This window comes from Triplophysa rosa, linkage group LG15 (assembly GCF_024868665.1).
Source record: "Triplophysa rosa linkage group LG15, Trosa_1v2, whole genome shotgun sequence".
In the NCBI taxonomy this organism is placed as follows: domain Eukaryota; kingdom Metazoa; phylum Chordata; class Actinopteri; order Cypriniformes; family Nemacheilidae; genus Triplophysa; species Triplophysa rosa.
In genome coordinates, this window is record NC_079904.1 from 23,037,464 (window position 1) to 23,064,834 (window position 27,371).

The 27,371-nt window shown below is 40.6% G+C and overlaps 3 protein-coding genes across 5 annotated transcripts; 2 read left to right on the forward strand and 1 right to left on the reverse strand.

Moving 5' to 3' along the window:
* Positions 1-154: 154 nt before the first annotated feature.
* On the reverse strand, positions 155-8,538 carry cebpz (CCAAT enhancer binding protein zeta). The gene is made up of 16 exons (XM_057352168.1): positions 8,179-8,538; positions 6,277-7,769; positions 3,377-3,608; positions 3,156-3,306; positions 2,992-3,080; positions 2,863-2,916; positions 2,676-2,778; positions 2,532-2,600; positions 2,092-2,158; positions 1,853-1,959; positions 1,712-1,772; positions 1,449-1,627; positions 1,274-1,369; positions 1,085-1,146; positions 757-838; positions 155-597 (listed from the first exon to the last, which is right to left on the reverse strand). Exons 1-16 carry the CDS (start codon positions 8,344-8,346, stop codon positions 452-454), a joined length of 3,159 nt encoding a protein of 1,052 aa, XP_057208151.1. The 5' UTR covers positions 8,347-8,538; the 3' UTR covers positions 155-451.
* Positions 8,539-8,607: 69 nt separating this feature from the next.
* ndufaf7 (NADH:ubiquinone oxidoreductase complex assembly factor 7) lies at positions 8,608-12,799 on the forward strand. 2 transcript variants are annotated; one of them, XM_057352177.1, is made up of 11 exons: positions 8,608-8,680; positions 8,977-9,090; positions 9,744-9,904; positions 10,017-10,097; positions 10,175-10,285; positions 10,439-10,652; positions 10,728-10,786; positions 10,917-11,030; positions 11,181-11,324; positions 11,548-11,721; positions 11,841-12,799. In XM_057352177.1, the coding sequence occupies exons 2-11, from the start codon at positions 9,051-9,053 to the stop codon at positions 12,042-12,044; spliced, it is 1,302 nt and encodes a 433-aa protein (XP_057208160.1). In that variant the 5' UTR covers positions 8,608-8,680; positions 8,977-9,050; the 3' UTR covers positions 12,045-12,799. The 2 variants fall into 2 exon arrangements, with proteins under 2 accessions (XP_057208160.1, XP_057208161.1); XM_057352178.1 differs by lacking the exons at positions 8,608-8,680; positions 8,977-9,090 and having other exon boundaries at positions 9,794-9,904; positions 10,017-10,092.
* A 314-nt stretch (positions 12,800-13,113) lies between these two features.
* Positions 13,114-25,534, forward strand: rps6kc1 (ribosomal protein S6 kinase polypeptide 1). Of its 2 annotated transcripts, none has more exons than XM_057352170.1 (16): positions 13,114-13,303; positions 13,577-13,612; positions 14,176-14,296; positions 15,313-15,428; positions 15,576-15,669; positions 17,084-17,467; positions 18,333-18,454; positions 18,633-18,725; positions 20,430-20,477; positions 20,847-20,979; positions 21,057-21,658; positions 21,757-22,375; positions 23,803-23,892; positions 23,982-24,064; positions 24,213-24,308; positions 24,871-25,534. In XM_057352170.1, exons 1-16 carry the CDS (start codon positions 13,202-13,204, stop codon positions 24,970-24,972), a joined length of 2,841 nt encoding a protein of 946 aa, XP_057208153.1. In that variant the 5' UTR covers positions 13,114-13,201; the 3' UTR covers positions 24,973-25,534. The 2 variants fall into 2 exon arrangements, with proteins under 2 accessions (XP_057208153.1, XP_057208154.1); XM_057352171.1 differs by having other exon boundaries at positions 23,985-24,064.
* The last annotated feature ends 1,837 nt before the right edge of the window (positions 25,535-27,371 follow it).

The window sequence follows — 27,371 nt, forward strand, 5'->3', positions numbered from 1 at the left end:
GCTCAGGATCTCTTTCTAAACGTTTAACAGTGGTTTGACTACACTTTATCGGATAACAGGGGATCCAAACGTTTGGTCTGTTTACGTGCAATGTGAGGCATTACAAGAATGTTATTTTAATCAGATATAAAACAACAATATATGCAGATATAAAAAAGGACCGGATCTGGCTTGTTGAAATCTCATTTAAAGCTTTAAGCTTCTCAAATTAAACAGGCTTGAGTTGGGTAAGCCAGACAAATGAAAAGCTTGAGAACACACTTACACGTGACTATTACAGAAGACAATACAATCAAAATATGATTTAATAAAAGACGGCAGTTTACACATGTCCCATTCATTAACCACATGTATAAAAATGACTGAACCAACTTTACAACATGGTCCCTTATCCATTAACCCCCACCTATAACATCAGGAGGGCAGATCACAAAGGAACCCTTTCTGGTCTTTACTTTTGCCTTTTTACAGTTTTGTGCTTTCTGGCCACTCCAAATTTTCTCTTGTTGAACATGGCCTTTTTCTTCCGGAGAGTTTTGACATCCTTTCCATGGATCCAGTCGTCTCGCCGAGCTTCCCACTTCAGCTGCCTGACATCTAAATAAAGAAAAATTCCATGCCACAAGTTCAGTCTTTAAACAGACCTCTCACAGACATTTTTTAAGCCACAAACATACATCAATATGAATAATAAAGCATATGAAACGATTACAGTGCATAAAAATGTCTTCAGAAAAAGTTAAAATCAGAACTCACCGGCTTTGTCTTTATTGGCCATTGCATTCATACCGCAGTTATCAAACTTTAAACTTGTGTTTTCATCCAGCAAACATCCAAACTGTTTAAAAAGACAAAATATTTAACATCACCTTCGAATGCTGTCTGAAAAAGTCCCCTCTCTACTAGATAGGTGTGCTTTAACAAAGGTGATACTATTCCCATAGTTTCTATTAAAATAATTCTGTTTACAGACTAATAACAAGAAAACAAAAGTGGATGTTGATGGTCTGTTTTTCCTCTACGCTTCAAGAAAGTGTCAGAAAAGCAGCCAGATACTCCAACAATTCTTTATCAAAGCTCGCACCTCTTCAGCTGATGTAAACACTCCTCGGTCCTGCGTTTTTGCCTTTTTCTTTGGATGCGAGCCTTTAGGATGACGGCAAAAACAACAAGTTTAAGCACTTGCAGGCTATTAACTTGAAATTTTTTTTGCTTCTTTTTTTGTTCGTTTTTCTTTTAATTTTAAAGTGCAGTTCTTAAATCTCAAGCTCACCAGAAGATCTGAAGTCCAGCTGCTCAGACGGCTTCCTCTTTCCTTTCTTAGATGTCGACTTCAAACTGGGCAAATCCTCGATTTCCTCATCGAAATCTGAAAGGTATTTTTTAGATTACAAGATGCAGCTCTAATATTATTTCTGTTGTAATAAATAACATGATTTCTGACACACCTTCATCGCCAACTTCATCATCCGGATCCATGAACTCTCCACCTTCCTCCTCAAGTTCATCTCTGAACTCTTCCTCCATGCTGCCCAGAGACACCTCCTCATCATCCAGACCATCATCAGAGCTCATATCTAAATCAGAGTCTCCATCTTTATCCTTCTTGGATTTAGACTTCATGTTGCTGTAACAAACACATCCACGCCAGGGCAGGTGTAAAAAAGGGCACTGATGCACGAAGCAAACTCAATGGAAGCACAGAACATACCCTGCAAAGTCCAAGTCATCGTCCTTGAAGTCAGTGTAAAAGCTGTCGCCTTCGTAAGTGTCTGAGGAGACAAAAGAACGGTCAGGTGTTCGGTCACCATCACAAAATGAAAATAAAGCTGGTGTGGACTTGTGGGCTTACCGAGAACCCTCTCAAACTCATCATCATCCACATCCTCCACACTCTCGTTATCTTCGTCTCTGCTACGCTTCTTGAAGCGCTTGTCCGTTTCTCGCTTCTTAAAGTATCTGAGGCACATTTACATGTAGTCATTTAGCAGAAGCTTTTATCCAAAGCGACTTACATGACGTGACATACATGACGTGAAGATGGCACTTTTGTTTCTGGATTCAAGATGCAGTGAGTACGCTTGTACTGACCTGTAGAAGAAGACCTCATCCACAGGTATCTGACTCTCCTCTTTGGACAGATATTCCTCGGAATTCACTACGACAACAAGAACAACTGTCAGAAAACCTTGTTTCTGTTGCTTTGCCTCAGGAGTAAAATTGCTGATGAATGAAGAGTTCTGATCACAGGTTGAAAAATAAAGCAATAGGCTAGTAAAGACATTATGTTAACAAATCAAAACCATTTTACAGGGCTAACCTGTATGAATTTGTACAATCTCATTCATTTTTGTTAGATCTGCTTGTGCACCAGTCAGACTTAAGGCCGGGGCTCCATTATCGCTTTTATTTAAATAATTTTGTGTGTGTACTAATCATACGGATTTGCCACCTCGTAAAATTGCCACCTGCTGTGACGCAGGGCTCCTCAGACGCACATTTCTCTTCTGGTGTCCCAATGCTGAACTTACCAGGTAAAGACGGAACAGACTTGAACGTCCTCTTGCATTTGGGCTGCATCAGCGTGGAATCTGTGTTTTCTGGAATTAACATGACTCTTTTAGCAAAAAGCAAGACATCAACTCAACCGACTATATCGCGAGCAGTTTGCTTACGTTTCCCCTTGGATTGTTTTGGATTCCTAAACACGAAGCGATCCAAGAATCGGATGAGAGTGAAATCCTGTAGCGGATCGCCGGTATACTGAATGAACTCTCCCTGTGGGACATATAAATAAAAAAGTTATGCCCTACTAAGTTCTATTCTGACTTGATGGTAACTTTAAACAGAAAAGAATGTTACCCGTAATATAGTCTTGGCAAACAAAATGACGGAGGGATGGAAATGAAGCGAGAGCTGAAAGAGAGAAAACAAGACCTCAGTGATCACAGCGAGAAGCGAAACATACAGATCCAGCGACAGACACGATACCTTCTGCAGCTCCCAGAGGACTGTGCGATCCGCCACGCAATACAAAGGGTTTCTGTGAAACGGGTCATACGTCTCCACATTCCTACTACCTGAAAACGAAATGGAGTTATTAATAAAGAACTAGGCTCAGATAAGGAGCAAAGATGCGTTATAAAAGTACTCACCCGTCATGTTTTTATGATGTACCCATGTTGCAGCCGGCTTCACCTGACATTGCTTCTCGTTGTTTATTTCTTCAACCTTGTCCGCATGCTCCTGCTCTGCATCGTCATCGGTATCCTCTTTAATGTCGTGAAACGTCTCTTCATCTTCACCCTGCAGTGATACGCTTCATGAAAGCAGCAATAAAACACACAAAGCGCAGATTTCAGGCGAGCGGACTGACCTCTCCCTGCTGAAGCATCAACCTCAGGCCCGTCTTGGCCTTCATGAGCTCTGACACGAGGAACAACACGCCGCATGTGAAGGCAGGGCTCGCCGTGCAGCTGACCTGCAGAACCCGTTTCACGAAGGCCTTCACCCGTCTGAGCACGACGTCAGCCTTCAGAGACTTATACAAGAGGTTGAGAAACATGCTCTGCCTTGAGCTTGAGGACAAGCCTGGGTCCAGCAACTTCCTGTGGAACACAATAATCACAACCATGACATGTGACATTTACCTCACAACCTACATATACAAAACACATTTGCAGAAACAAAATGTTTACAGATCATATGAATGGCACTTGAAAGTGAAAGTGACCTATTAGTCAGATATGGTGACCCATACCCGAAATGTGACCTCTGCATTTAACCCATCCAGAGAGTAGTGAACACACGCACAGCAAGTGGTGATCACACGTACACCCGGAGCAGTGGGCAGCTATCACTGCAGCGCCCGGGGAGCAAGTAGGGGTCAGGTGCCTTGCTCAAGTGCACCTCAGTCGTTACCCGCCGGCCCTGAGGATCCAACCGGCAACCTTCTGGTCACGAGTCCGACTCTCTAACCATTAGGCCACGACTCCCCTCTTATTATGTGTCACCGGCAGTCGACCGTGAGGGAGCTGCCGGCATTTTACTCTCGTTTTGTTGTTTGTTTATTTTATTAAAGTTTTGTTGTTCAACGTTCGCCGGTTCCCTCCTCCTTCTTCCTTGCTGTGAACATCGTTACACATATACAGTATACAGGTGCTGGTCATATAATTAGAATATCATCAAAAAGTTGATTTATTTCACTAATTCCATTCAAAAAGTGAAACTTGTATATTATATTCATTCATTACACACAGACTGATATATTTCAAATGTTTATTTCTTTTCATTTGATGATTATAACTGACAACTAATGAAAATCCTAAATTCAGTATCTCAGAAAATTAGAATATTACTTAAGACCAATACAAAGAAAGGATTTTTAGAAATCTTGGCCAACTGAAAAGTATGAACATGAAAAGTATGAGCATGTACAGCACTCAATACTTAGTTGGGGCTCCTTTTGCCTGAATTACTGCAGCAAGTTGGCCAAGATTTCTAAAAATCCTTTCTTTGTATTGTTCTTAAGTAATATTCTAATTTTCTGAGCACCTGTATATATATATATATGTATATTATCCTACAGAACCTTATATTTACTGAAGAACTGATTAGTGTGTCTGTGTTTAGTTTGGCTGCCTAGCTGTGCGCGCGACCAGTTTAAGTCATCGAAAAAGAACATGGCGGCCTCCTTAGGTTAAAATGAGTATTACATTTAGGGTTTTTTTAAGAACTGAAAATATTTGATGTGTTTCTAACGACAAATGCTAGTAGTGTAAGGCTATTACAACGCATTAAGCCATACATCTCTCTATACACCGGGTTCCCTTTAATGTAATTAGTTACACACGAAAGGAAGAGCACACATTTACTGTTTGCAGCACATATGATGTGGCATAAGATACACACTAGGGGTGTAACGATACACTCAGCTCACGATTCGGTACATATCTCGATGCAGGGTTCTCGATACGATACACATCTCGATATTTTGAACAAAATTAAAAAATGAAAATGAAATTCAAATAACATTTATTTTCAAAATTTTAACAATTTCAGTAACTTTTTGTTGCACATACAACTTAATAAAGACTTTTAACATTTTAAGGCTTAACTGAACCTGCTGTACTGCAGGTTTGTCACAGTGTGTCAATTTTGACAACAAATTTTGATTTAGGTTTAGTCATAGTCTTTTGAATAAAATGCAATTTAATTTTAGTCATATTTTAGTCATCCCCATCATTTTAGTTTTAGTCGACAAAATCTACATTACATGAGTCTACTAAAATCTATCTGGATTGACTCATTTAATTGGTGTAATTAAATGTTCCATACAAAGCTTTAACTGTTTTGACATAATTGACTTTACCTTAGAATTAAATGAAACCAGGTCATTGCCTTTATTTTTCAGAAGAGTTGAGTAACTACTGGATATGCATTGTTGTAACACAGAGAATATTAGACCATGAACGACATGTAGCAGTTCATTCAGTCTCATTTTGACTCAATTGACTCGTTCGTTCAGTGAAGGGCGTGTTCATTCAGCACAGTCAACCAATGAAACGCTCTGACAGAGCTCACGCTCCAGCGCTATTGGCTCGTGTCTCTTTGAAGCTGCGCCGTCTTTGCTTGAAAGACATATTACATAACCTGTATTACATTTCTTCAATCATGCAGATCACATACTTGTTTTTTAGCATGTCATTCGATCTTTTAATCTACAGTACTTCTGTACTTCATCGCTTCTCTGATCGGAACAGCGCTGGTTTCTTTTGGCTTTATGTTGCACATCACGTTATGCAGCAGCTCACGTCAGCGGATAAATGAACATTGGCATTTAAACACGTTTGTGCTGCCTTTTGTAATGAGTTTCGGGGTGACTCGCCTGCAGTCACGCTTCAAGTTTGCTGTTGTTTTACCGGCGATTGTGAAGGAAAATATGACGCTTTGTAAACCACAGTTTGTGTCTTGTGCTTCTAAATCTAGCGCATATGTGAGATAAACACACGTGACGCGCTGGCGCAGAGTAGGTAGCGTCTTGACCGCTCAACAAATAGAATTAAACATCATATCGTAAAATATCCCCATCTCTCTTCGATGCGCATCGTGACATTTTTGCATCGCGAAATATCGTAGTACGAAGTATCGTTACACCCCTAATACACACTATAATATTTTACTCTAAGAGCAATATGAACGTCTTAGCAAAAACACCACTAAAACTTCAACACTCAGGCCAGCTAAATTCTTTCTTGCATTTGTCCTAGTCATTACCTGTAGAGTGCTACGTAGTAGCGATCCGAGATGGTCTGCCGGGAATTCATGACCTGAAAGAGCAGCATAAGAGCTTGGACAGCCGTGTTGAATTTGACAGTGTGGACCACTTTAAAAAGCGTGTCCAGCTGCTCCGACACTTTATCGTCTCCGATCTTTGCGTACGGATACGCTCTGTTTACTCCCGATAGCAGGGCGCTGAGCATTTTTGACTCCACTTCCTTTTTCGTTACGCACGCGTGGAAAAACGCAAAGTAGATGGTGATGAGTTTGGTGGCCAGGTCTGCTTCGTCGTGGCTCAGAACCACTTGGTTTAAGAAGCATGTGGCGTAGTACTGAGCCTTGGGGTTGATGTTGGACCTGAACATGAGACGCTCCACCTCGAGGCATACCACCCCTTTCATGTTGGGGTGTTTGTGAAGCACCTTCTCCAGCAGGTACACAGCTTTGGAGGCCATTTTGTAGTCGGGATCTCCTAATTTGTTGACGATCTGTGCAAGAAGCGCCTTCTCCTGCTCCTGCCGGTCACACAGGAGCTCAAAGGCAGTGATGAGCGCTCGCATTTTGGTGGCATGGACCGTGTCGTGGGCCAATCTGTCTAGGGCGATCACAAACTCTGCTATGTGGAGTTTCAGCAGGTGCTCAAAGTACCAGAGGATTAGCCTGCGGTCCCGGGTGTCCTTATTGCCGCTGGCTTTTTCCTCCAGCTTATCAAAAGGACGCTGGGAGAATGTGGAAAGCTTACGGTGTTCTGGAAGCAAGTCAGAAAGCAGCAGCTCCTTCAGGGTGTCCAGAGCCATCAGACACTGCCTGCGACCTCCAGTCTTCTTCACATGGGCCACAAGGCTCTCGATGTGCTCGAGAGTGTGAACTGGAGAATCCTGGATTAGAACGGTCATAGCTGCCATCCTATCAGCGAGAGTGCCTGTGGACACCACGCTCTTCATCCAGGTAGAGTTGGCACCTTTCTGTAAATTCTTCTTGTTTTTGTACAGGGCCACTTCAGCCTCTAAGAGTTTCTGCGCTAAAGCCTTATACTGAGAGACCAGCGCCTCGCTCTGAGCTCCAGACGTGATCTCGGAGACATACTCTTTGTCAAACCACTTCCCCCCAGGTTTGATAAGCAGAGTTTGCCGTGGATGAAACTCAAACAAGTTTGTGTTTTTTTGCTTGGCCTTCTTTCCAGTGGCACGGCCAGAATCTGTAGACTGCACAGAACTTAACTGCTTTGCAGCAGGTTTTACGTCAGTCTTTGACTCCTCTTTCGTTTTGGCCGTTTTGGCCTTTTTCTTCTCTTTTTTGCTCAGCTCTGAAGATGTTTCATTTTGTCCATCTTCACTTTGAATAATCTGTTGCCCTGCATAAGCGCGGATGCCCAGCTTTTTGATGAACTCCTCCAACTCGCCCTCCTCCAGGTCATCAATTGCAGTCTTCTTTCCACCGTTAAGAAGCTCATTGGAGTCAGCGAGGCCCGCCAACAAGACATAATCTCCCTGTAACAAAATTACAACATGATTATACAAACTAAAACACTTCAATTTACACATGTGTTAATAATATATCATTTCAAATATATTATATTTATATGTGTAATATAAAATAGCATAAGAGATATTTATCTTCATTGTTAGTTTTTTTGTTGTTATTTTTGCTGTCACACCATAGAGCACATTTACAATTCCTATTTGTCAACTACCCATATGATGATGAATGTCATTCATTTATTAAGCTATTAACTTTTATTATGATTTATATATCAGCACAGTTCGGTATGGCGCGCAAAATACAGCATTACTCAAACTTTATTTGGACAAAAATTAAAGATTTTGTCTATACTCCAGGCGAGCTTCATCATGACAACTTATTAGCACGTGCGTATCACATAAGACAGTATACACTTACCTTGGTACCGCCCAAACGCAAAACATCATCAAGTTTAAGCTCTTCATCTTCATCATGTTTGCCATTCTCTGTGTGCTCGTCCTCTTCATCGTTCTCTAGATAATCCTCATCGTTAACTATGTCAGCTTCTGAAAACTGCTCATGCTCCTCCATGATGCCCCGCTGCATGTTTCCTCACGGCACCACGTGAAAACAACAGGACCTTTTAACAAAATCTTACACGCAGGACGTAGTAGAAGCCAGAAATGTAATAAAAAGTAGCGGTATCGAGTATAAAATAGCTATTTATAACTCAACGCAACGTTATATTTTAGACGACACATCTTACGTTAATTCTTTTCGTGTTTTTACTCAGGCACGGAAAAGAGTACCCAACAACGGAGTTCCCAGCCAATAGAATCGCTGTGGGGTCCTAACTAATGCAAAAATTCTGTGTTCAGGCGAAACTTCATATAAGAAGCTAGAAATGACTGTTTTATAACAAACCTTCAGAAAAAAATAGGTTTGTTTTGCTCTTAATGTATGTATTTTGGGAGGAAAATCACATTTAAAATTTCGATGGTTAAATATGTGACCAAATGTTGTACACTTTAAATTGAGCAGAATCTTTAAGCATTAGAAGACATAAGGCATACCACGGCGCTTTTGTAAAGCTTTTAACTTATATTCATTTTCGCCCTTTCTTTCTGCCATCATGAATAAAACTTATTGCAGAACAATTTAGTAGGATAAGTGAAGTTATTCCTGGACTTGTTTACAGCAATTGTGCTTTCGCGGCACACTCCTCCTGTCCAGCAGGTGGCGGTAATGCAGCGATCGGCGTTTGACATCAAGTAAAGTTACCACTAGAGCGAGTCGACGAAAACAGCAGGATGAGGGCTCTGTCACTTTTGAAGAGGTACATGTCAAACGGTGAGGCTATTTTATTCTTATCGGAGTTATTCGCCAAGTCTTGTCAATGAAAACGATTAGGATCAGTATGAGGTGTTAAAGGGTAACCGTTCCAAACAGTAGTGTGGTACGTTGTTGTTGCTGTACTGATTTTCATGTGATTTTATGAACAAATGTCAATGCCAGATGTGACATATATGTTTACAGTACTCAATGCAATGTATAGCTAACAGATTGCAGGAATAGTACAAGTAGTATGGCAGTGTGCCATTACGAAACTGAGCTGTGTACTAGTTTACTTTAGCACTATTTCGTATGTATACTGTGTACAGGTTGTGCATTTTCTGTATGTTTGGAATATGCAAAGCGAATGCCCAAACAACACAGTACGTAGCAGTTGTGGTCCCATGACTGTACAATAGTGTCCTGCAATGCAGTCTGCCTGACTTTCCATTTACTACTGTATATGATATATGAACTTAAAGTGATATCAATAATGACTTAGTGACGTGTGCTTCTTTACATATTGCTTGACTGGACTGTGAAAGGATGTTTTAAACATCATTTATTTACAGCATTCAAAATAACTGGATGTCACACACTAACCATGACAGGCACAGGCTTTTTGGCTTTTCTGCCGTTCCTCATCACTGATCCTGTTTTGTTTATTGTAGTGCCATGGGCCGTATGGCAAAACGGATATCGCTGGAGCTCCTCCGTACAGAAACTGGAGTCAAACACAACCCTCCTGAAACATCTTGCTTATAAAATCAATGCCACCGGTCCTATTTCAGTGGCTGAGTATATGAGGGAAGCCCTCACCAATCCAGTTTCAGTATGTCACGCCCCTTCCATCCATCACCTGTCAAACCTTCTGAAATATTAAAGTCAAGGCATAGATGTTTATACTGTACATTAGTTAATCAATCTGTTATTTGCATTTGCAGGGCTATTACACAAGGAATGACATGCTTGGACCAGACGGTGATTTCATTACGTCACCAGAGATCAGTCAGATTTTTGGTGAGGTAAGCATGGTTTTTGCTGCAGGTCTGAAAATATGGGTGACACATGCATTATAACCTAAGCTGCTGTGTTATATCAGCTGTTAGGTGTCTGGTGTGTCAGCGAGTGGATGGCAGCTGGAAAACCCAGCGTGTTACATTTAGTGGAACTTGGACCAGGCAGAGGCTCATTGGCCGGTGACATCCTGAGGGTAAAAACTCCCCTTATCCGCCAACAAGACACGTCACAAACAATTTATTATTCAAAACAATTATACATATTTTATTGATTTAATGAGAGATTTTTATTCTATTGTTTAGATGGACTGTTCCCTTAAAGCAAATGCTGTGTTTTTATGTGGCAGGTGTTCAGACAATTGAAATCTGTCCTAGGTGAGGCTGATGTGTCCCTTCACCTGGTTGAGGTCAGCCCAAAATTAAGTCGAGTTCAGGCCGAGCGTCTCACCAGAGATCAGCAGCAGGAGTATGATGCTAAGGAAGAGCTGGTTTACCGCAGTGGCACCACACACACGGGTCTACCTGTATGCTGGTACCGCAGGATTGAGGATGTTCCGAAGGGTACGCATTCAACATGCTGACATCAGATGAGAAATTGAAGCTTTCCGTTTGTTACAGTCTGTTTTCCTTTGGCAGGTTTTAGTGTCTTCCTCGCTCATGAGTTTTTTGATGCTTTGCCTATTTACAAGTTTCAGGTAAACCGGTGTGTAAAATTCACATACATTTAGATCTATATAGAGATAAAAGATTTTTAACTTGATAACTCGACATAAAAGTAATGTAATGGCATATTCATAAACAGAAAAAATTGTGTTTCTTGTAAAGAGAACAGAAAAAGGCTGGCGAGAGGTCTTGGTTGATGTTGATCCTGAAAGTCCAGATAAACTGAGATTTGTGCTTTCTCACAGTCCCACGCTGGCCTCTGCCACATTTGTACAGGTGAGAGATCACACCTGTGTTTCTTTAACGTTCTCCTATTAGCCTGCTTTTCGTTGTTTAAGGGAAGATGCTCATGACACTGTGATGACTTTTTTGTGTCTGCATCGATTAGGTCACTTAAAAAAAATAGCTGTTAATTATTCTTTTCAGCTTGATGAGAAAAGACAGCATGTGGAGGTGTGTCCAGAGGGTGGAGTCACCATTCAAAATCTGGCCAACCGGATTGCGGAGGACGGGGGCGCAGCCCTGATCGCCGACTACGGACACGATGGAATAAAAACAGATACATTCAGAGTGAGCGCACTGAACGTTAACAGGACCTGCTGTAAAAAAGTTTAACCATCTCCACTCAAAACATTTTATACTGTCTGGTCAAGTAAATTATGACGATCGCAAACTTGTCATAGTTGGTCATACTTCCTGTCTAACATTTTAAATATTAAACTGTGGCATACAGTGGAAGTTGTCAGGTTTTGTTGTTATTCTGATTGTTGTTCAAGTCTTATTTCTGACGCAGGGCTATAAAGGGCATCAGCTGCACAATGTTTTGGAGGCACCAGGCATGGCAGATCTGACAGCAGATGTGGATTTCGGGTACTTGAGGAAGATGGCAGGAGGTCAGGTGACCTGCTTGGGACCAATCACACAACAATCCTTCCTGAAGAACATGGGCATTGATACACGCATGCAGGTGAGAAAGGGTTAATAATATCTGTTTATAGTAGTTTAATCGTTTGTCACAACAATGTAGCCTAACGCCCCTCATTCAGCAACAGCAGATCCTGATGGCTTTGTCATGTTCTCATTCAGGTCCTCCTGAGGAGCTGTCATGACAAGGACACCCAAGCACAGCTCATTCACAGCTATGACTTTCTGACCAACCCTAAGAAAATGGGACACCGGTTTCAGTTCTTCTCTGTGCTGGGTCGAGGTCGGCTGGCTCAGAGTAAAGGGCATCAGAAGGCTGGGACACCACCGCCCGTGGCGGGCTTTACTGAATTGTGCCGGCAGTGAATGAGCTGAAGAGCTAGATGAGAGACTTGTTTTGTATGATAGATGCAACCCTGTGCTGGAGTTGTGCATTGGATTGGATGAGTGTTTCATTCAGGTCAAGAACATATTGTCTGATTGAAATGTTTCCTGTATTTATTAAAGTATCAATTAGTGTAAACATAGCAGAGTTTATTTTTGCAGTCTGAAGTCTAAATACAGTGTTGTGTCTGAAGCTTTCTTTGTAATGTTTATTTAGAACGTGTGTGCGTGCGCGGCGCGTGCGTGTGTGCATGCGTGCGTGTGACAAAGTCATCCAACAGCAATGTGAAAGAGGTTATTACAAAAAAAATATTTTTGCACTTTTCCTGAATTCATGTACAAATATGACTGTTGTATTGCTTAAAAGTGAATATAAATTTGTATTCTTTGCAGTATTTGAGGTCTGAAAAAATACAGAGGATATTTTCCGTTATTTTGACCTGTTCCTCAGATTTTCATTTTTTTTACAAATAAATGCAAATAGAGTTTACTTGAAATTTGGTAGAAATATTGTTTGTAGTTTACAGAAAGAAACAAAAATAATCTAAACCCTTTAGTACATTTTAAAATCAGAAAAACTTATTTTGAAATGGTGTCATCTTTTCCCCCGGCTGTATATGCGCCTGGTTTATTATAAAATATATCATTGTATATTTCTCGCTACTACTAATAATAATATTCATTGTTTAATATTAATTTTATAATAATAGTTATTATTATGCATACACATTGTTATATCTATTCCTGAAAAAAATTACTTGAATAATAATAATTAATAATAAAAATGCAACCTTTTATTATACGTAAAACGTAAATATTAGAATGATTATCAGTCATAATCGATTTGCAGTTTATACCTTTAAAGCTGTAAAATGTGGAAAAAAATAATGTATTTTTTCAGCGTATATTTGGGCTGAATCTTTCATTGTTTACATGGTTTTCTGTTTAATTTGTTATAAAAGCATGGTTACTATTTCGCAAGGGAGGCGGCGCTGGTTCGTTCAGCAGCACGCAACGTCACGGTTGCCTGATTAATATTCATGATCTGAGCCGAATCCGTGTGTACTGTTGTCTTCATTCATGTGACAGTGGGCTGTGGGTGAGTGTCAGGCTGCCGTGGTGATGATGTGTGTCTCAGGATGATCTCCGCGCGGGACACGGGCGAGCTCGCGCGATTCTACACGGTTACCGACCCCACGACACATCGGAAGGGCTACACGGTGTATAAAGTCACGGCCCGGGTGAGACGACAGGGATTTCATTGTGCTCGCGCTAGCTCGTGTGCTAAAGCTAATGTTTATCGGGTACGCGAAACCTAAACGTGACAGCTCACGTAAACGATCGAAAGGCGTTTATAGACGCTTCATGTGATTTTGGGGTAGTAGTGAATGGACGCATGTTGTAAATCTGTTTCTCTTACACACTCCGTGACTAGCAGCTAGTGTTCACACTGTGCATCAGGGACGGTTAAGCTCCCTACTGAGTGATGATCATCATATTCTGTTTCTCCACAGATCATCTCACGGAAGAACCCGGACGACGTCCAGGAGGTTAGACTGCAAAATTAAATCACACCTAAACTGTTCACTTTTTTTAAATACGTGTTCCTGGTTTAAACGTGAATGAATGATGCATCGGTGTGTTTCATGTATTAACTTGCTCTGCCTCTGACGTCACCTAATTGGCTGTTGTTTTATGTTTAACCTCTTAGTAGTCTCTAAAAAGCTGTGATGGTAATGGTAAAATGCAAGATTTTAATAACATGAATGAATGAAACATTATGGCAGTTTAGCACAAAACAGTTCATTTGAAACAGAAGGGTTTCCCTGGGGGTTAATGTTGACCTTCATCCCCCACATTACAGTCAAAGAGCTTCTGAGGAGGAGGGCAGTTAACTCACAGATTTAGCTCCGCCTTCAGTTTGATATGGAACGCCCACTTTTAACCATCCTATCATTTCTCTGTGGGTTAAAGAAATGCATAAAACTTCGTGAAAATGTCCGCCTTCTTTTTTCATTGAACATCGTGTGGAGGTTGCGGCACCGTTTCTGCTGTCAGACATCAGTATGAGTGGATGAGGTTGTCTTAAATCAGTTTGTCCTCCTCTCTCTAGATCACAGTGTGGAAAAGGTACAGCGATTTCAAGAAGCTTCATAGAGACCTTTGGCAGATACACAAAAACTACTCGGGGCAGTCAGAGCTCTTCCCCCCATTCGCCAAAGCTAAGGTTTTCGGTAAGTAGCTTTGAGAGTCGTGCACTTGACTGGTTTGTTTTTGCAGTGATTGTAATGACATTTTTTAAGTTTGAACCGTTCGATTTAAGTGTTTAACTATATAATTACCTTATAAATAAAACATACTATGGACATGCAATCTTATGAGGCCAGAATATGAATGGAACACGCAAAGTTTCCCATTCAAAAACCATGATGAGGAAAACACCTGACGTCATGTAATGCACAAGTTAGGTGATAAGAGACTAAATTTACTTCCACATTATAAATCAAGAATACTTTTTTGTACCGACGATCTGATGAGCCTAAAATATGAACGTAAGCATTGGAGAATGTCCCGTTTACATCATCGTTACACTTGAACAATACTACGGCATTTATTAAACTTGGTAATTAGTAAAAAATGTTTTTTTGAAATGTACAGTTGTTTCTGTTAGCAATAATGCGCAGTGAACTAACATCAATGAACAGTTTAATTAATGTAACCGTAAATAAATGCTGTGAACATATACAGTGTTTCACTTTGTCAGCGTAAATAAATAGGACGTTTAAAAATAAGCTGTAGGACACAAATGTAGCCTTTTTTTCAAGCCTTTATTTGACAGGACAGTAGATATATTTGACAGGAAAGAGCAGGGTGGATCGGCTCCGACCACAAGACTTTTTTGAAACATTTGTAGTGCACTATATTCACTCGTGAAGATGCATTGGTGGGCCTAGAGTGGTTTTCCCTGATCCACACTTCAACCTACTGTGCGTGCGTGCGTGCGTGCGTGCGTGCGTGTGTGTGTGTGTGTGTGTGTGTGTGCGTGCGCGTGTGTGTAAGTGAGTTGCATTAATGAGGAAATCAAAGAACAGTGTCAGCAAAAAAGCGTGTGTGGCTTACTGATCATTTCAGTTTGGTTCATTTAAGCAGATCCAGTGTGCCTTCCTCATGTACAACACCAGTCATGTCATGACTCATGAGCTGTCACGTGTGTGTGTGTGTGTGTGTGTGTGTGTGTGTGTGTGTTTAGGTCGTTTTGATGATTCTGTGATTGAAGAGAGAAGACAGTGTTCTGAGGATCTGCTGCAGTTCAGCGCTAATATTCCTGCACTGTATGGCAGTCAATACATACAGGATTTCTTTAAGGTATACATTCGCTATGAATACGGGTAAAGCTTTCAATCACATTTTATCCGTATCGCATTTAAATGAGTTCATACTAGTAGCGTGCACTTTTATCCAAAGCGACTCATAAATGAGAGAGAATTTAACATTGTGTGTGTGTGTGTTTAGGGTGGTGAAGTGCAGGACTGCTCTGAGCTCATTGGTCCGGCTGAGCCCTTCTTTGATTACTTGGCTGACAGTCTCTCAGTCGGCAGCGCTGAAGGTGAGTTCAGCATTTATATTTAGAAACAAAGCCACAAGCACTATATCCATTTAAGAGGGCAATAAACAGAGCAATGCATGTTAGTAGACACTTTCACCTGTGCTCACTAAACTAGTCTTGGCCAAAAGTGATGTCCAACTTTAGAAAATTGAAGAAAAAACTTTTTCCCTGATTGGCTGTAGTCGTTTTACAAAATCAAATACCTTAACCAAGGTTAATTTTCTCCATCTTGTGCCATACACCTCATATTTTGATGGTTTGTGCAAATTGGGCAAATGGGTCATTCTCACGAAACCCCTGAAACGTCATGGCAGTAAAGATTTGAATTATAAAACATATAATTCTGTAACACAAAAAATGATCATCATAAAGCTAATTGTGTTCTTCACCTTGCACAAAGCATAATTTTGACATAGGAGTTAAGTATTTATGTATTTTATTGCTGAAATTCTCATTACCGTAATGCGTCCTGATTACATGTTGTAATTTAAACAAAGTAAAATTAAAACATTCTGAAAAAAACAATTGCATGTTCTACTAGATGTTCTCAAATGACAAAAAACGTGATTGACAGAATATTTTTATGTATTATAAAAATGAAAAATTCGTGGAAGAAAGAAGTGTCCATGTCTGATATTCTCATCCTCCGTAACATTTTTAAAAGCCTGTTTTAACACGCACAAAGATATTTACATTGTTTGATTTGATGTGAAGAAACACATCTGCCAGTACCTTTTAAATGACTAACACGTTAACAGATGACTTGATATTTTGTTCTAGTTAAAAACGTAATATTCTCTTGTCACGCTGTGCACACGACTTTTTCCATTCTCATTACCGAAACGGGTAGTTTTCCGCATTTTAAAAATGTTACATGTATAATTTCCTATTAAAATATACTTCATCAGTGTCTTATTTTGTATGATTGATAAAAACTTGCTTAGGCATCATGGCTTTTTTTAGCAAAACATGCTATGGGATTGGCAGTTACGGTAATGAGAAATTTTAAGGACTTTTTGTAAAAAAGGTTTAACTGTCAGTTTTGAAATGAACGCCTTTAAACATGTCATTCCTTGTTTAAAATGAATATTTAATTAATTTGTTGATTCAAGTGTTTTTAAGAAAATCGTGTTTGACATCTTGAGACCAAGATTTTGTGAGAATCACCCAAATATGCTCTCCAACATGAGGGCTGAATTCATGTTCACACTGAGCCACTACATCTCCATACAACATTCTTGGAAATTTACAGCGTATAAAAACTTCTGAAACGCCCTTTCGCATCACTCCAGCATCATTGCACAGTTCAGTCATTCTGTAGGAACATTTCGCCAGTCGTCTGTCAAAGTTTTGGGTGCGTTTTTGGATTTTTGTATCCGTCTCGAATGGCTGTGTTTGTGTGTTTTAATGGCAGGTGTTAGCAGTGGCAGTCAGCTGAGTTGCCGTGCGGTTGATGCAGACTCTGTGGAGGCAGCGGTTGATGCGGACTCTTTGACTGCTGTAGATGATGGAACGCCATCGAGCAGCGTTTCTCCAGACCACCCGGCAGCACGCAGCAGCCCGTTTGCCGTCCCGCAGCCAGTGACGTCTCCAAACGGAGTGGGAGTGGAGTCCGGTCGTACCGGTGGGGCTCTGACCTTTGCCCCCAGTCTCAGGAACTGTACGGGGAGGACAGATTACCTGAAGGAAGCCAGCGAGCAGATTGCTGTGGCTGTAGAGAAAGAGGTGGAGCAGGAGTTTGCTGCGGCGTTTTCATACTATCATAAAGGTGTTGATCTCCTGCTGCAGGGTGTGCAAGGTAAAATCATGCGATGTCTTTTAATCCCCTTTAACATACGATTTTCATCTTTATTTATTTTGAATAGAAATATTTTTATGCTGTATAAGTTTCATTATTTTAAGTTATGTATTAAGTTCCAGTTCCCACAATAAGGTTTTTTCCTTTTGTTTTGTCTCATTCGCACTGTTGGTATATACAGCCGTGGAAAAACTGAAGAGAGCATTTCAAATGTTCATGCCATCATCATTTCTAGATGTATTGTGGTAATTCCAGAATACATTTCGTAAAGTCATCCAGCAGCAATGTGAAAGACTGACAGCGTGACAAGACACATGAAAACTGTGAGAAAAATCCAGATTGTCATATAAAAAAAATGTTTTTTACTTTTCCTAAATACATGTTGAAATATGGCTAGAGATATGTAGTTGTGTTGCTTAAAAGTCTGAACTTGTTTTCATTGCCGTATTTGAGGTTTGAAAAAATACAGAGCACCTGTTTCTCTAGTTTTCATTTTCTGCAAATGCAAATACAAACAAGAGTTTTATTTAAAATTTGGGAGAAAAATTGTTAGCAGTTCGCAAAATGAAATAAAAAGAATCATTTTACCTTACCACACCTATAAATTGTAAATCCAGAAAATCCGAAAACGGTCTTTGAACGTGTACATTTTTTCCACGGCTGTAAATTTCGTTTTTCACATCATGTTTAGCACAACCTACATTCACACGCTCATAAATTCTTAAATCTAAAGCCCTTACGTTTTATTCACAGAAATGATGGTCAGATGGTCAGATGGTCAATAAACCGAAGAAGCAGAACATGCGATGGCGTTTCTGCTGGTGTTGTTTGTGTGTTTATTGTGTGTGTTTATTGTGTGTCTCAGGGGAAGCGAGTCCCAGCAGACGGGAGGCTGTGAAAAGAAAGACGGCAGAATATCTGATGCGTGCGGAGCTCATTTCTACGCTCTTGAGAGACAGCATGGGTCAGAGCTCCACGCAGAGCAGGGTCAGCGTCTGTCACCTCACTCACTTTTCACTGTTGTTTCTGTGTGTACTGTGTTGTTTTGTATATCGTCTTTGCGTTTCTGTTTGTGTAGTGTTTTGTTTGTTTGTGTGTGTGGTGTTTCTGTGCTGTTTGCACTGTTGTTCTTGTATGTTTGTTTGATGGTGTGGTGTTTCCGCAGGGTTTGGGGCCGCAGTGTTGTGGTGTCTCATGGTCTGAACAGACTCACACAGATGAGCTGAAACACTACAGAGTGCTGGGTATCATTGATAAGGTAAATAATCAAACTAATCTGTAAAGTGTGCACGTTTAGAGACACATTTGCTTTATCCAAGCCAAGGTTATACACTCAGGTTTGAGTGTTTATGAGAATCGCATGAATATTAACTTATACTGGATTTTATTGCCACACTTGAATGGGTAAATTCATATATTATACACACCTACACACACGTTGTAGGTTTTATTTGCACACATAACTTTCAAATTGATCTGAATTTCATCTGCTGGTTGCTTCGTTCGACCGAGCTTCTTCCAGAAGAGACTGCTATATGTTTTATTAACCAACAGATGGCGCTGTTTTCGACACTCGAAGCTTTGAATCTTATCCCGAAACAGTCATTGGAACTGTCGGTGCTTCATTCGAGGCTTCATTGTCCCATCACTAGAAATATGGTCTAGTTGCTGATGATTGATAGTAGAAGTCTAGAGCAGTGGTTCTCAACTGGTTTGGCCATGGGACCCACATTTTCCCATGGTCATCATGCCGCCACCCACTTTTTAGGATATATGACGTCATTTGTAGTTTGTTTAAAAAACAGAGTGACTAATACTAAACACCAACAAAAATTAAATAACGGTCCCAAACCAATTTTTTCATAAAATTGTTGGTTTGAGCCAGCACCGTAATATAAACCTAAACAAAATGACACAAAGCAAAAATAAGGGGCGATTCACATTTCGCGTGGTTATTTTAATAGGGGGTTCACACCAAAGCGAATTAAGCGTTTTTGCTCGAGTAAATTACATACAAAGTCAATACAAAGACGCAAACTCGCGGCAGGCGTTGCGAATGACGCGAACGCGCGTCAATCTTGTCTTCCGCGTAGGTTGAAAATATTTGTCAGATCGCTTCACTCACGCGAAGATAACTAACTTTTCTCGCGAGTAATAAAGAGCGTGAAACGCGATTGTTCGCGTTTGGTGTGAACCCAGCATAAATGTAGACGCGCGCAAATAGGTAGCGATTCCGCATCGAGATGGAAATAGTTCAACTTTTCAGAGTGCCGCGCATGCACCGCGGGTCATTTGACTAGAGAAAGTGGCACGGCTCGCGTTTTCCGCGCGGTTTTAGACGCGAAATGTGAATCGCACCAAACATGCTATTTTGGGGTTATGGAAACTAGAGTTACCATAGTAAATACACAATACTAACATGCACTGTCAATGAAAGATGAATATGAATATCATACCTTCATATCCTTCCCAGCTAACACACGGAGTACCAGTTATGTGAGTTTTAGGTTTTTTACTTTTATTTCACTCGTTGCATGCCATGCTCGTAGTTTCTTTTGCGCTTCAGTGAAGATGGCGCGTTTGCGTGAGCACAGCACTGTATAACGTCTGACAGGACAGGATAGTTCGTTTTTCTGAGATGAAACACTTTTTATTTCATTAAGTTAAGAAAATAACGATAGAATAACATTCACTGACATTCAGCCTGACAGCATCTCACCTAAACGCCAAGCGCTCTGCTCACAGCTCACATCAGAAAACATTGAGTATTATATTTATTTTTTTATGTTGTTTCTTAGACCGTACACTCTACGCCGACCCACTTAGAACGGTCCCACCAGTTGAGAAACACTGGTCTAGAGCACCCTAGCAAACACTGTCATGGCATATTTTTGTGAAAGTACCACTCCCTGTATTTACAGAAAATCTCTATTGTGTTTGTTTACATATTTGATTTGCGCAGGTGCTATTGGTGATGGATAGGAGAACACAGGAGACTTTTATTTTGAAAGTAAGTATCCTGTTTACACAAAAACACAACACTTTCATCCGTAATTACATTGAAATACAACAAAAAATAACTTCCATCACCCCCATGTCATTCCAAACCCATACCACTGTCTTTCTTCAGTAAAACACGAGAGGACTTTTGAGGAGGCGCAATGTGATTTATAATGCCAAGCTCCGTTGAATGAAGTTCATGTTTAATAATTTCGTAGTGCTTTTGCATCCTTAATGACCAGTTCATTTTACGAAATGTTACGTTTTGTCACCTTTTAAAAGACCGTTGTCACAAAATGGATCTAGTTGTTGGCTGAAGTATTTCTTGTAGAAGGAAGTTGTCAAACTCTGGAGATTGGATGATTTCTGTGTCTTTCAGGGTTTGAGGAAAAGCAACGAGTGTGGACGTGTTAAAAAAACGGTCATTCCCCGTTCTGTGCCCAACATGGTCGGACTGGAGAAATGTATCATCTCGGAGGACTCTATATTTCTGTTACTGCACTACGCTGAAGGTATGTCTTCTCGCTTACCGCTTACTGTTTGCCGTAAAAACAGAAACTTAAGCAGCGCTTCCTTTCCGTCTCATCAGGTGGCAAACTCTGGTCTCACATCTGCAAGTATCTGCACAACAACAGCCCTGACAAAAGCTTCGACATCCCATTCATCCAGAAACCTTACACCACAGTGGTCTGTTCGGCTCCGAGTCCCGTGCCCACGGCCTCCAGTGATGCAGATTCCCGGCGAGGGGAGGACGCCGAGCCCCGGATGAGCGATCTGAGCCTCGGGGAGTGTCCTCCAGTGGCCCGGCAGCCGGACTCGGACGGCACGTCTGAAGAGGAGTGCACTAACAGCTACCTGACGCTCTGCAACGAGTACGAGCAAGAGAAGGTCGAGCCGGACGCCGCCGAGGAGGCGGAGGAGGTTGCCGCGGTGACGCCGGAACTGAATCGCACGTGTTCGATGATGAGCACGGGTAGCTTGTGTTCGCCGATTTCGGAGCAGGAGTTGCGTTTCTTTACTGAGGAGGAGCAGTCGACGGGATCAGTGGATCGGCGCACGCGGTCGCCCGACTGTCTGAACCAATCGGCACCCATGGACCTCTTCTGCGTCGACAGTAAGGATAGCGAAGACGTGTGCAAGCCGATACATTCAGAACCTGATATCGAGGTGTCGGAAGAGCCAGCAGAGGAGGTGGGCTGAACTAACTAACTTTTCTCCAATGTTGCATGATATTTTTGAAATGCGCTCGATCGTAAAACTTACACTGCTTTGTTGGACCCATCTTACAGAACGCTTTGGATTTCTGGAGGCCTGATGGCGTTCAGGGCTCGAGCGAGTTGGTGCCAGTGATTTCTTTTAAAGAGGCCATACAGGAGGACAGCTGCGTCGTCGATGAGGCGCAGCCGCCGGATCTGTTGGTCAACCTCCCGGCGACCGGAGGCGGAGTGACGCACGCGTCCGAGGAGGGGATTTTAACTGCAGACGGCGCGTTCGCCATAGGGTCCAAGCCCTCCCCCACGTTCGGCAGGCCGGACGTTCTTCAGCGGGGAGAGGACGCCGAGTCGGACCTGTCCGCCACCTTTGGACCTTCGGAGAAACCGTTTACAGAATCAGATATGCGTACTCTGTCATCCCTAAAGGCCTCAGACGGGCCGGCTGCAGCTGCTCTCAGACTTCACGAGGACGATGGATCGGGAGCCGAGGAGATTTCAGGGGAGGAGGATAAGAAAGTGTACAGGTTGTTTCGAGAGCTGGACGAGTTGGCCGAGGTGGCGTTAAACACGCGGATCCCCGAAGCTCTGGTGAGGAGCTGGGCAGCTGATATGGTCGTGGCTCTGGATGCTCTGCACCAGGAGGGAATCATATGCCGAGACTTGAACCCCGGCAACATACTGCTGAATCATAAAGGTGAGTCACTGTATATGAATTTAAGATGAGCATTTGTGTCTTTAAGTTCATGACCGTTATCTTGGAGGTTCAAGGGATAGGTTACCCAAATATAAAATTCATTCACCTTCATGTGGTTGTAAACCTGTATGTGACTCTCTCTTCAGTGGAACACAAAATAAGATATTTTGAGAAATGGTGGGTTCGTGTCCATACAATGGAAGTCGATGGGATTCAGTGTTGTTCGGTTATCAATATCTTCTTTTGTGTTCTTCAGAAGAAAGAAACTCATGCAGGTAATTTAATGATGAGAGAATGATTATTTTTACTCAAATAACTTGGAATCACTTGGACTGATTGCTCAATTACTTGGACTCCATGCTATTGTTTCAGAGCAGCTTTACAGAAACATTTAGTTCGTTTCAGCCATCACAGCAGAACATTTGTCATTACTGTAACATGAAGATGCCACTAAAGGGCGATAACAGGTCATGGATCGACTAACTATACCTGTCTGTTACACAATGACTGTCTGCCTGCTAGTGCTAACAAAAGTGGATTCTGTATTAAAGCGACAAATCCTTAACTTTTCTTGGTTATAAATGAACAAAAAGCAATTCTTGAGACAGATTTATAATTGAGTGAAACGATGACGATGGTCACAAAATCTTGGTCTCAATATGTCAAACATGATTTTCTCAAAAACACTCGCGTCAACAAATTTCTTTTTTATTAATTAAAAACAAGGTATGACATGTTTAAAAGCATTCGTTTAAAAAAACCTTTTTCTTTTTACAAAAAAGGCCTTAAAAATGAAAAACATTACCGTAACCATTTAAAACTGTCAATCCCTTTATATCATATTTTGCTAAAAAAATAAGAAGCCATGATGCCTATGCAAGTTTTCATCATAAATAATAAGACATTAATGAAGTATATTTCAATAGAAAATTAAACATGTAACATTTTTTAAATTCGGAAATGAGAATGAAGTCGTGTACACAATGTGACAAGAGAATATTAAGCTTTTAACTAGTAAAATATAAAGTAACCTGTTAGCCAATTGAAAGGTACTGGCAGACGTGTTTCTTCAAATAAAATCAAACTTAATGTAAATCCTTTTTTTTTATTTGAGAACATCTCGAAGAACATCAAAAAACAATTGTTTTTTTTTCCAAAATGTTTTAATTTTACTCTGTTTAATGTCAACATATAATACACGCAGACAAATCCGGACGTGTTACTGTAATGAGAATTTGAACATATACATAAATAATTCATTTGTGTATTAAAATTATGCTTTGTCCAATATAGAGAACACAATTGTGTTTATTAATTATATGTTTTAAAATCTTTACTGCCGTGATGTTTCAGTGGTTTCGTGAGAATGAGTTATTGTGTTGAGTTGATTGACTCTCTCTCTCTCTCTCTCTCTCTCTCTCTTTCAGGTCATGTGGAGTTAACTTATTTCTGTAGCTGGAATGATGTCGAGGAGTCATGTGACCCTGACGCTGTCTCAAAGCTGTACTGTGCACCAGGTCAGTCTGTCCTAACGTTAAAAGCATCACACTGCTAGAAATCTTCAAGTTTGTAGTTCCTTCATTTTATAACTCGGTGTGTTGTTTAGAAGTGGGCGGGATTGGTGAAGAGACGGCTGCGTGTGATTGGTGGAGTTTGGGAGCGCTTTTATTCGAGCTGATAGTTGGAAAGGTGAGAGTGGTTTTATTTATCAACAGTGATTTTATTCTCAATTCATTTCATTTTTAATTGTTGAGTGCACACTATCTTTATGCAGTGTACATAAAGAAAACGACATGTTAAAGTTATACCTGAACACTTTATATATTTCCGTATGCAGTCCCTATATCACTGTCATCCTGCTGGTATCAGCAGACACTCAATCCTAAACATCCCAGAGTTTGTGTCGGATGAGGCTCGCTGTCTGCTGGAACAGGTATATCAGCACATATTCATTAACGCAATGCCTTAATGTCACACATAAACAACACAGAACTGTTATCCTAACAATGTGTGATTTGGTCCCGGCAATACGTCGCCATCAGATCCATTAATCTCAATCCTGATAAAAGTCTCTGGTTATAGTGCCACTTAGTGGTCAAGAATAGCAAATGTATATACAAATGTGTTTGCAACAAGTCCGAACAAGAACCACCGTTAATATTCATTCAATAGTCAATAATATTCAATAGTCACAGGATATGTCTAGACTCATTTTTTTCAAAATACACCATATTAAAAAATTGATTGTAAAGTAGCGATGTATGTGACTTATACGTTGGTGATGACATTTACCTTGTAAAGATACAGTATTTTGTAAATGTAAACAAACCTGACCTCCAGTTTCAACAGGTTCATTTGCATAAAAACACCACGTCATGGCCTGTTGTACAGACGTTCAGCACCATGCTAACAAACAGTTCAACCAAACTGACTTCACTCAAGCTCACTTGAGAACTAAAACGGCGTCTTTCTCTCTCCTGTCTGTGTGTGCGTAGTTATTGCAGTATAATCCATTGGAGCGGCTGGGCTCTGGAGTAGCCGGTGTGGAGGATATAAAGTCTCATCCGTTTTTCTCACATATCAACTTGCCCAGTTAAACCATCAGGGATGTGATGAAAGAACTGAACTGACTCAAAGACTTTCTAAAAACCAACGGTCAGCAATGAGAACACAACCCTGCATCTAATGTCCTTTTACCATCTTGTTTTGTACCTCCTATTACGAGATGACGTCTTGCAGTTCTCTTAACCTGAGGTCAAATGGCGTATTTACAGTACTGTAAAGGTTTACTGTAGAGGTTTGTAAAATATGAAAGGCTTTGAGAACAAGTGCATTTGTTGAACCCAAATCTACCCATGTCACAGCTTTTCTGTTCATACCTCAACTGACAGACTTAATTTATCTCTTTATATTATATAAATCATGTACACACACACTGACAGATATACAGATGAATATTATTTTAATTTTTACATGATCTTGAGTACAGTTTACAATAAGCAACTTGCAGCATCATTGCATGTGTGTACAGAAACCTTTAGTATGTACTGTATGGACATGTACACATGCGTGATGTGATTCTGGCACTAGTACACCCTTCACATATTCCTTTTATCCTGCCCGATGTTACGATCATTCAATAAACTCTCAATGAACTTCTGTTGTGTTGGCCTGTGTGTTTATTATAGTAATGCCGTAATGAAACCTGAGCCATAATAAACGAATAAAGAAAGACGAATAATGAAAGTAGTTCAAAGGTTCATGGGTTTGATTAAGAAATTAGCCAAAAAGTAAAGGTGGAGCAAGTTATATTAGTTTGCATGAAAATGTACAAGAAAACTAGGTAGACTACACTAAATGTAGTGAACACGGTCACTTTTGAATTCATGTTGACTTTAACATTCAAGAGCTCACGCTGTCTGTGTCACTTTCACATAAACAAACACGCAGAAAGCTGGACAGGTCAGAAAGAAAGCAGGGTCAGGACATGAACTCCCAGCGTGACTTCTCGCTTTTCTTCTTTTCTATACAGTGAAAAATGAGGGGATGTGTATATCTGTCAGCAAGCATTCAAACCATCACCTGTAAGGAAACCAACTCGCCAATAACTGCTGACATCAGCGGTCTGGAGCTACTGCTACACCAGTCCCACACGCGCACACACACACACACACACACACACACACACACACACATGTCTGGCTTACTATCTCCGTGGGGACAGTCCATAGGCGTAATGTTTTTTATACTGTACAAACTGTATATTCTATCCCCTATCCCTAACCCAACCCCTAAACCTAAAGATCATAGAACACTTTTTGCATTTTTAGATTTGTAAAAAATATTGTTCTGTACAATTTATTAGTTTTTTTGCCCATGAGGACCTCAATTTTGGTCCCCACAGTGACACGAGTCCCCATGTGTTGGTGTGCATTCAGGTTTAGGTCCCCACCGGGATATACACACATGAACACACACACACACTCACACAGACACACACACACTCACACACACACACACACACACACTCACACACACACACACACACAGACACGCTCACACAGACACACACACACACACACACACACACATTATAATTGACAATGAATCCAAGAAATAAAAGGCCACTTTTTCGCGCGCGCGTGTGTGTGCGTCGGTTTGTGTGTATCTAATCTGGGATTATAATCTATTATGGTTAAAAGTGATTAATTTGAAAGGCTTTTTCTCATAAACATTCAGAAGCAAACACACATACTCACACATGTCAGGTTTTTATGTTTTATGGGGACTTTCCGACACAGATTTTTATATTGTACAGGCTGCTAAAAATAACCCTCATACATACAAACCTTTCTGCACTGAACATGTGTTACAATTCTGTTGTATCTCTCACATTCTTGTCATTATTTGCTGAAATATTTGGTGATCTGACAACACTCTCAGTTTGTTTCAGTGTCATTTATGACCTTTTGTATTAATATTTAGTTTTATTTTAGTTTAAAAATCATTTCAATAACAGAGAATGTTGCTTCATATTTTTCTGCTTCATGTATTTCTGTTCATTAGGGCATTATTTATGCTCTATTTTGTATGATCTGTTGTCATTTTGAATAAATAAAGTGTGTTCATGCACCCTACGTGTGTGTGAATAAAGAATAAATGAAGAATGAATGTTACAGCCAGCGTTTGTTGTAACTGTAAACGCATGTGTCTTGTCTGTTTTTGTTTAGAATGTAATATCGGCCTCACAGATGTTTAATCTGATTTAACATGAATTACTATGATGAGTGTTTGTGTGTCTTAAATACAGCACACTTCGGCTGTCCATGTTCTCATCTGTTTAATGGATTGAAAATAGAAGAGCAATAATCATCATACACAGAATAAGACGTGGTTGCTAAACCATGTCTTAATTTCACTTTAATTATATTAAAATACAGTGTATGTTTAAAGGGGGGTTGGGTTGTGTGTGTTTTGGCTGAAAGTGTGTGTGTGT

Coding starts and splice junctions, on each gene's coding strand:
- cebpz (XM_057352168.1), bottom strand. CDS start 8,346: ATGCAGCGGGGCATCATGGAGGAGCATGAGCAGTTTTCAGAAGCTGAC. Junction 3,307..3,376: donor TGATGCTTCAGCAGGGAGAG/GTCAGTCCGCTC, acceptor GTATCACTGCAG/GGTGAAGATGAAGAGACGTT. Junction 1,628..1,711: donor GATGACTTGGACTTTGCAGG/GTATGTTCTGTG, acceptor TGTTTGTTACAG/CAACATGAAGTCTAAATCCA.
- ndufaf7 (XM_057352177.1), top strand. CDS start 9,051: ATGAGGGCTCTGTCACTTTTGAAGAGGTACATGTCAAACG. Junction 10,098..10,174: donor TCAGTCAGATTTTTGGTGAG/GTAAGCATGGTT, acceptor GTGTTATATCAG/CTGTTAGGTGTCTGGTGTGT. Junction 10,787..10,916: donor TGCCTATTTACAAGTTTCAG/GTAAACCGGTGT, acceptor TTTCTTGTAAAG/AGAACAGAAAAAGGCTGGCG.
- rps6kc1 (XM_057352170.1), top strand. CDS start 13,202: ATGATCTCCGCGCGGGACACGGGCGAGCTCGCGCGATTCTACACGGTT. Junction 21,659..21,756: donor CGGAAGAGCCAGCAGAGGAG/GTGGGCTGAACT, acceptor CCCATCTTACAG/AACGCTTTGGATTTCTGGAG. Junction 23,893..23,981: donor AAAGCTGTACTGTGCACCAG/GTCAGTCTGTCC, acceptor TGTGTTGTTTAG/AAGTGGGCGGGATTGGTGAA.